The following is a 9832-nucleotide window of genomic DNA, read 5'->3' on the forward strand; positions in this document are numbered from 1 at the left end:
TCATTCTTGGGATAAGAAACACTATGCAATTTGAACATAATCTTTTGTCCTTGTGTGTGAAATGGGAATGAAATATAACTCATAGATTCTAAGTGTTCCAATTGCTGAAAAAGTTTGTTAGTAAAATATCCATTATTTATTTATTTTGTAAAGTTAAAATTGTCTTTCATTTTGGAATGGAATCTAGAGTATTTGTGCTAAAACACTACCAATCAAATTATAGTTAGTCCATTTGACTGCTCACATTTTGCCTGCTCCATTTATATGTTTTAGAGCTTCTGATGTATTGATAAATCCATGGGATGTTGGCTTATTATTCATTATGTCTTTTTGCTCATTTACCTGTGTTATCTTCTTTGACGCTTCCTTGGAGCTTTTAGACCATAGGCGTAGTGACTGGGGCTGTGGTAGTCTCAATTGTGCTGGTGATGATAGACTCTGAGGAAGTTTCTGGAGTGATGACCATTTTCACTGTTGGGTCAATGGTAGGAGGAAGTGTAGGCTCAACAGTAGCCATGGTGTTGACAGTAGGGACAACTGTTTTTTCCTGAGTTTTCTTTGGGGAAACGGTAATAATTGGTGGGTATACGAAGGGATGATGTGCTGTAGTATGTTGGTGACCAATTGGCTGGACTTGCCATTGGTGAATTTGGGTATGTGGCTTAACTGCAACTGGTATTGCATATAGGAAAGGCATATATTGATTATTAATTGGTGCAGCTGGTCTATATTGATAGTAAGGATGGCTAGACAGCACAGAGTGAATTGGAATATATTGGATTGTTTTCTTATTGATAAATCTTTCATCATTCTCATGGCACTGTAAAAGAATAAATCATACAGAGTGGTATTATTGTAGGCTGTAGTGTGGAGATAGCTGAGAATTATTGAAATATTGTCGTAGTGTTTGATGTTTAGTAAGTATAGTACTGTAAGTAGTGGCACTGACAACCATATTACTTCTTGATTTTTAACAAATATTAAAAGTAATACTAGATTTTGATAAATTAAAGGCATAATACATAATATAAGCCACATTACCCTAAGCTTGGCATATAATGAAAGAACTTAGTAATTAATGAGTAATTAGTGATCTACAGATTAGGCTAAGGTCATATTAAAAAAAAAAGTAGTAAAATAACGGGACATGGAAGGATTCCTGCATTTATACTTTGAGTTTTTTTCAGCTTAATTTTATCCATTAAAGATCAGTTAGAGAATTTTCTTTTTTTATTTACATTTGTTTAATTATGTGCAATTATTTTAAAATAAACTACCCTCCCATTGGGTATTTCCATACGAATAGAAACATACCAACAAAATTATACCACAAAGCAAGGATTATTCATGAAGGGAGACTTATTTAAATGTATTTATTCAAACAAAGTAAATACAAGTGTCTGAGAAGTATTCAAAGACAGATTTGAGAGGGATCTTGACCCAAGTCATAAAAAGTCAACAGAAATATTAAGTTTTAACCTTGTTTTTACTTATTCTCATATTCTGAGAAAGTTCTGATATATTGCTGAATACACACAAAAATAAAAAGCAGATGACTTGAACTATAAAACCAAGAATTTCAAAATGAACATAGAAGTTAATACTATTGGCTGTTGCAGTAAATTTTTTTCATATTATTTTATGGAGTTAAAAATTTGTCTGTAGACATGAGACATTTTATTATCATTGGAGTTTACAGAAAATATTCTTTGGAGTTGGTTTTTCTGATAAAAATAAACTTACTGTTAGTTGTTCCTGGTTCTGCACCTCTGCACCCTGGTGGGTTTTAGGAAAGAGCAAGAAATAAGTTAAAGGACAAAAGAAAGCAGGTTCTAGATTTTCTTTTTATTTCAAAATCATTTGTATTAATGCCAAAACATGTTTTCTTTGTTTTTAATATCATAAAGCATTTTTCATAGTTGTTTAATCTCTAAAGCTGGTAAAACATGCTAATTGAATAGTAATAATGAACTCATGGCTAAATTACCTTTAAAAATCACTATCTACAGAGAAAAATTCAAGGTGGACTCAAGGCTGAAAAAACATTATCATCTCACTTATGTGCCAATAAATATACATTGGCTTTGCTTGATGAAAAATATGAGTAATCTGTATTCAGTTTGTATTACATGTACTTCATTAAAAATAAGAGAAGTGTTTAGCATGTTTTTCTTTTTTTTTTGGCTTTCCTACTAAAAAGATATATGAGATTTCTTTATATTTAAAATATTTTCTTTAGCATAGTATCAGTATATAAACTATGTAAATAACTGTTTTAAATCAATTTTCATTTGTTTTATAATGTGTTTCTTAATTATGAATTTCATCAACAGTAAATTAGGAGTGAGAAAATAATTACCTTCGACATGTATTTGTAAAGTTTTAAAAAAATACACATTTATATAGCGTTTAAGTGCAATATTATTTGAATTAAAAACTCTCAAAGGTTTTATAAATGTTTGAGATGAAGTAATAATATTACATGTCTTTAAAGTGATAGTTCTAATTTAATACTTTGCATATATACCATGCAGAAATGACTCTACAGACCTTTAGAAAGTGTAGTTATAAAAAATAAATCAGGAATTTGTTACAGTGGTGATATGAAAGATGTACTGAGATATAAGAGACTGGATCAAGAACATGTGGTATATATACACAGAATACTACTCAGCAATAAAAATGATGAAGTTGTGCCATTTGCCCAATATGGGTAGAGCTAGAAAGGATCATGTTCATTGATAAGCCAGAAGAAAAAGAAAAATATAGAATGGTTTTCTTATAGGAGGAACATAGGAAAACCAACTAAGGGATCAAGAGGAAAAAAGTAACAACAACAAAAAAGCTGGCAGGAAACCATAAATAAGAGACATCCTGCAGGGGAGGGAAGGAATAGGTCAAATAGGGAAGTAAAGAGCACAGAGGACTATGGTGAAGGTTCACTGATGAACTGGTGAATTTTATGGGGAATACACAATGATGTAAAAATAAAAATATAAAATATATATTAAACAACAAACTTAAAAGTAATTTGATCATTACAGAGAAGTTTGTTTACTCTTAAAAGTTCTGAAAGTTGGGTCTTGGTGGTGCAAGGGATTAAGACAGAGCACTATGACGCCTTCACAGCCACTGCAGCTTGGGTTCAATCCCTAGACCTGGGATTAGCCCACATGGCACAGCAGACCTCTTCTGTCTTGCTCCCTGCTCCCTCAGCAGTGTATTTCAGTCAGTCTGCCTGGCCTGCTCTCCACTCTGACTCTGGTGAATCCTTTCATCTGGCTTGTTCCCAGTTCTTTTATGCATAAATTACTCTTTTTTAAAAAGTTCTGAAAATTTAAACACTTTAGTGTCAACACTTATATTGTATATTCTGAGGCAGTGTTTTAGTATTTTTAATTTCAAGAAGTGTGATTTCTCATTTTTCTATTACCTGTTTTCATATTTTTAGTTGAAAATGAATGATCAGTCATATTGTGAAATGTTTGTTCTTTATGCTGTTGTACATTATTTAGGCCTTCTTTCAAGGTTTCATTATAAATAGATGTATAATATCTATATATTATATTTTAAAAATAATATATTTCCTAATAGTTTTTTTTTAAAATGTGATTGGGGGCAAAAATTCTTTGATAGGAATGATTAAAGTATCTGTACAGAAAAGTTAAGCCAGCTTGCAAAGCCACCAATAAGCTATATGATTGTGTAGCTCATTACATAATTGTTAGTGACAAATACTAGTGTAGTTATTTTTATTTGGGAGATAAGTGGTACATTAATACATAGGAGATTCTATCATATTTCAGTTTTAATTTGCATAAATTTTACTACTCATACAACGGTATGAGAAAGTCTATGAAGTTTCATTTTTCTTTTGAGTTATTTATGTTCCTAGGGATTAAAGCTTTTGAGAAATGGGAAGGAATGTTTGGTGGATATGGGGCTTTCAGGTAGCTCAAGAAGGTGCTATACAGCAGGCAGCTGTGGATTGTTTACTGACTTAAACTTTAATTCTTATCATTCAAAAACAAAAACCAAGGTCTGAATGTATAGGTGTCCACAAAAAAATGGAATTTAAAGAGCAAATGAGAAGGTAAATATAAAAGCTATAATAATTCTGATTGTTGGAAAGTAATTTACTCCCAGGAATTTGTCTAATAAAATAATTTATTGGGTACTAACTTAAAAGCGACTTACTTAATAATAAATGAAATCTGAACTGCACACTGTTGCTGTCAAAATTTAGCCATCTAAAAAGCAGTCACACAATTTTGCTTGCTTTACATTTTTGCTGTTGAGAATTAATTGCCTGGACTCCCCAAATGAACATGGAAATACAAAAGAGCAAAATAGCCAGATCACCAACAAAGCAAGTTAAATTAAAGAACAAGTTTTTTCTTTTTTTTCTTTTTTTTGTCTGATAGTCTTACGACTTAATAGAAAAGGCCCAAAAGCCATACAACTGTTGTGAATGTTGTTCTAGGGAGGGGTCAGTGAGTTGACATAATGCAAAGAGTGCTCAAAGATACTATAATATACATATGCCACTGTGTTTTAAACTGGTGAAAAAGCTTGATTAATCAAGCTTCTGATATTTTAAGGCTTTAATACCTAAAGAAATGGAGTCTGCATAAAATAGGAATTTAATTTAAAATATTTTCAGTATTGATTTTTTCTCAGTTTATTTTTACCTGTCATATGAGAATTTAAATATTTTCTATATATGATAAGTATGATTTCTTAATTCCTGGGAACAACAACAAAAATACCAGAAGAAGATGGCTTTAAATTTATGATAAATATAAAAAAATTACTTTAAAAAATATAGTTAATATGCAGCTATTTTGTTCTAATTTGCATAATTAGACCTTTTAAAGAAAATGCTCTTGAAATCATAATGCAATGCTGACTAGAAAATTAAACTTACCAAGAAAGGCAGGGTTATTGCGAGGATATTCAAAACTAGGAAAATCCTCTTCATTATTGCACCTAAAAATAAAGATTAACAATAAATTAAAAGAACCTATTTATGAACAATTTATAAGTGATTTAGAAAGTGAAGCAGTGTAAAAACCTACAAATTTTTGTAAAATCAAGCAGAGTAAAAAAAATTTTAAATTTAACTTTTAGTGATACTTTTGAAAGGATCATTACAAGGGTGATAATCTATTCATTCAACAGATATCAAGAACATAAGCACATACAAAGTATTGGTAAATTGTTCTTGCCAACAAACAGCATCAATTTTTTTTGTTTGTTTAAGATTTATTTATTTATGCATACAGAGCTGTGGTACAAGCCAGAGATGCAGGGCAGTGAGAGGATTCACCAGAGACAGAGTGTGGAGTAATAGAGGCAGATCGACGAGGTATACTGCTGAGGGGATCAGCGGGCGGGTCTGGAGAGGTCTGCCGCGCCATGTGGATCACCTTAGGGCTGAGGATTGAACTTGCACTCAAGTGGTTGCAGCTAGCTTGCAGTGCTGAGTCATAACCCGTTGTGCCACCAGGGAGGGCCCAAACAGCATCAATTTTAAAAAGTTATGACACACACAACTTACTGTAAAAGGAAAGAAAGTGGAAAGTGCTACAAAAAGGATTTTCTGCAGAGGGATTTCAGTTAAGAGAATCAACAAATTTCTTTGTGTAGATAATTCACAGGTGGGACTTGCTAGTGCAGAAAGTAAGAGAGAGAAACTTCAAGTGGAGATGAAGAACTTGGAGATATTCATGAACATTTTGAATAGTGTTTTATGACAAGTGGTTGATATAGTTGGAAAGAAAGTTTAGGGCAGAAAAGAAGAATGCTAAATTAAAGAGTTAAGCATGGTTTTTTAAATAGGAAAAAGCACTTGGATCTGGCAAAGGACTGATGTCCAAATATATAAATATATAAAGACTGATGTCTTTCAACAGAAAGAAAACAACCCAATCAAAAATGAACAGAAGAGCTAAATAGACACTTCTCCAAAGAAGAGGTTTAGATGGCCAAAAGACATATTAAAAAAATACTCATTTATGGAAAAAGGCACAAAATGATGTAAAAATAAACTATTACATTATTAAAAAATGCTCATCATTTATCAGGGAAATACAAATCAAAAACAAAATAAAATACTATCTTATACTCATTAGGAATGGCACATATCAAAAAGACCAGAAACAGTTATTGTCGGCCAGGATCTGGAGCATTGGGACCATCTTAATACTGTTGGTGGGGATATAGACTGCTATAGCCCTCTACAGAAAACAGTATGGATGCTTCCAAAATACTGAAAAATAGATCCATCATATGATCCAACAACTTCACTCCTAAGTATGTACCAAATGAATGCAGAAACATTAATTCGAAGGGAAACAAAAACACATTCCTGTTCATTGCAGTCCTAGTTACAACAGCCAAATTATGGAAACAAATTAAGTGGCCAAAGACAGTGGATCAGAAAAATGTGTTATTTGTAATGGAATACTACTCAGCTATAAAAAGATGAACTCTTGACATTTGTGGTGACATGGAAGGAATTGGAGAGGATAATGCTAAATGAAGTAAGTCAGAAGAAAAAAAGACAAATATCAGATGATTTCACTTATATGTGCAATATAGAGAAAAAAAGGATCAGAGAAAACCTTACCAATAACAAAACCTTCACATTGAGTGCAAAAGCAGAGTAACAGAAGATGAGGCAGGTGTCACTGTGGGATTCAGGCCAAGGCAGGGGGCTGAATGGTGCTTGGTAGAGGATTTATGGGGCTTTGGAGGTACAAATGGTATAAGCACATGCATGTATATAGTTTTGAACCTATAACCTCCAAAATGAATGCAATAATGTAAATCAAATTTACTTCAAGACATATAATTGGAAAACAATAAAAATCAAGTGAAGAGCTAAAAAAAAATTGAAAGGTTTTGGACTAGATGTGATACATACTCCTTTGGAGGACTGAGTTTTAGTCTGGATCTTAAGGTTACTTGTGTGATTGAGTAATTGTTATGCATGACCCTTACCTTTATTACCTATAAAATGAAGGTCTGAGCTCAGTGACTTCTAAAATTTCTATAATTTCAAGCTTAGTCTGTCAGGAACATATAGAATGGAAGGATGTGTCCTGAAATTGTTTCTCTGGTCATCAGAAATTACATGATTAACCATTGTTTCAATAAAAAATATAAATCTTAACAATGATAGTGATGTTAAGATATTTAAAAGATAAATTATCCTTATCTTTCTAAGCAGCTAGCCTGCTGTCATATTAGCTAATTAGATTATTTTGTAATACATTATCTTTTTGTGAAGACATGTAACACTTCAAAATTTTAATATTTAAATATGTATTTGTAAATAATAACTGCAATTGTTGCAGTCATTATTATTGACACTTATATATAACTTTGATTTCTACAACTGAGTTTTACAAAGAGGGCCACAAAGTTAAAGTTCTAGGGGAGCATATCAAACTTCATTTGCTTTGTATTCTCAGGTAATAATGACTAGGAAGGCTGACTTCAGTACTGCTGATAAAATATCATTGGATGGCAAAAACTTACATGTACTGGAATTTGAACAATGTTCAGCAAACTCAAGGTTCATTAAGGGGAATAAAATTTCTTATTTGCTTTTGTAGTTATCTTTCATTGAAATATTTGATATGTAACATTGTATAAATTTAAGGTATACATGTTGATTTGATAACTAAATAACATAATTGCCATTTTTTTATAATTGCCATTTTAGTGATAATTAGTTCTTATGTCATATAATTATTATTTCTTTTTTATGGTTAGAATATGTAATATCTAACCTCTTAGCAAATTTGATGATTGTAATATAGTATAGTGAATATAGACAACACTGATTTGGATAAAATCATGAGTTAGCTTTTAAGATTATAGACAGATCATTTATTTCTGTGGTGAATTCCAGACTCCTTCTCAGTTCACATAAAATAATAAATACATATACATTCTGTAAAATGATAGTATAGTAACTTTCTCATTTTAATATAAACAAAACCAGAGAGATGAGACTGTATACTTATGAGTTACTTAACCAATGAATAGTTGCATTTGACTCCACCACTTAATAAGACAGACATAATTTTGTGAAACAGTAGAGTTAACTTCTCATGATTATATGAAATACATGTTTCAAAACAGTAGTTCTACTATAAGAACATTATGATCCCTATCTAGGAATTAAATTTCAACTTAGGGATCAGTCTGAATTATTAACTACACGTTCATCTATCTGAGAATTCTACAATTGTCTATTGGAATCAGTTCCTTGTCTTTAACACCTTATTTGGAATCTGTATTTTTAATAGTTAATATAAAACCTTGATTTTGGGGCCCTCCCTGGTGGTGCAGCGGGTTAAAGTACAGTACTAAGAAGCTTAAGCCACTTCCACATGAGTTCGATCCCCCCTTCCCCGGAGGAGATCCACTTGGCGTGGCAGACCTCTCCTGACCCACCCATTGCTCCCCTCAGCAGTGTACTTTCTTGATCAGCCTGTTCTGCTCCCCTCTCTGTCTTTGGTGAATCCTCTCTCCCTCCGCATCTCTGGCTTGTACCCCAGCCCTATATGAATAAATAAATCTTAAAAAAAAAAAAAAAACCTTGATTTTAACCTAAAAGAAAGTTAAAATTGAATTAATTAGAACATCATCCCATTTAAGGCTTATGTTAAAAACTATTATTAAAATGATGCCAAGACATACTAAGGCTTAGCAATGAAAAATAAAAGGAAGAAAAGGTGCTTCGAAAATACATTGGTTGTATTATTACTAACTACTGTGAAAAAGAATTATTCTCTCTAATATTTCAGTATAATTACCTTTCCTTGTGCCTGTGAGGTCTTGCTTGGCAGTAGGCTGACTTGGCCTTTCAACTGTAGAGAAGACCCAGGGTAAATAACTGCAGACTAATTAAAGGATATTAATGCATTGTGTCACATGATTTATTTTCCTTCTTTGTTTTACCCAATAAGAAGACGACAAAAAGGAAAGATTTGACGATAGCAGGGTCATCTTTGGTTCAATCTTAGTTAATGAAATGAAGAGAGGGAGATAAAGATAGGGCTGTTAGTCTTAAAATGTGAAAAAAAGACTATTCATGCCTTTTAAAGAGTGAATTTTTATGTTTTTATACAGACCCACCTATTTGTATTTAAAATTATTGTTAAAATAAAAAAAAACACTAAAAACACTTCTATGTTTTCATTGAAGTAACCCAGGTTTATAACACTGTACATGATTTAGTATAGGTTCATGCTCATTGGTATAGGTTATCATACCACACCCACCGATAAGACACAAAAAGCCTGTCATTATAGTCTCTATGCCCCCTACCTACTTTTCTCTCCCCCTTTTATACTTCTCTGGAAGTCTCAATTCTACAGTTGCATCTGTAAGATTTATTATTGGTTTGGGGTCACTTTTAAATGATTTTTGTATTTTAAGAATCTATATATCAAGTGACCTTGTCTTATAAGTTACAGTTGGTCGGCTTTCACAATTATAAGTTTTGATTTTTTAATTAGAAAACTGATGATTTCTTAGATACTCAGGAGTAACTTTTTGTAAGCTAAACATGCAATATATAATATTAATATGTAGTAGGGAGACTACATATTTGCGTTTGAGTTGCAAATATATTTTTTCAGTAAGGTCATGCTATAAGTACTAGATACATACTTGTTCATTGACTAATGTCTTATGAATCAAAGGGTGTTTTAGCTTTTTAAGATATAGTCATACATGTGAAAAATTCTGACTATACAAAATTATTGAAAGGGGGATCCTTTTTTTTAAGAGCATCTTATTGAGAATATATATA

The 9832-nt window shown here is 31.9% G+C and overlaps 1 protein-coding gene across 1 annotated transcript; it reads right to left on the bottom strand.

Moving 5' to 3' along the window:
* Positions 1-376: 376 nt before the first annotated feature.
* On the bottom strand, positions 377-4981 carry CSN3 (casein kappa). The gene is made up of 3 exons (XM_004681237.1): positions 4928-4981; positions 1744-1776; positions 377-820 (listed from the first exon to the last, which is right to left on the bottom strand). Exons 1-3 carry the CDS (start codon positions 4979-4981, stop codon positions 377-379), a joined length of 531 nt encoding a protein of 176 aa, XP_004681294.1.
* Between the last annotated feature and the right edge of the window lie 4851 nt (positions 4982-9832).

The sequence above is a fragment of the Condylura cristata genome, unplaced genomic scaffold (genome assembly GCF_000260355.1).
Source record: "Condylura cristata isolate star-nosed mole 26May11 unplaced genomic scaffold, ConCri1.0 scaffold00012, whole genome shotgun sequence".
NCBI classification, from domain to species: Eukaryota; Metazoa; Chordata; class Mammalia; order Eulipotyphla; family Talpidae; genus Condylura; species Condylura cristata.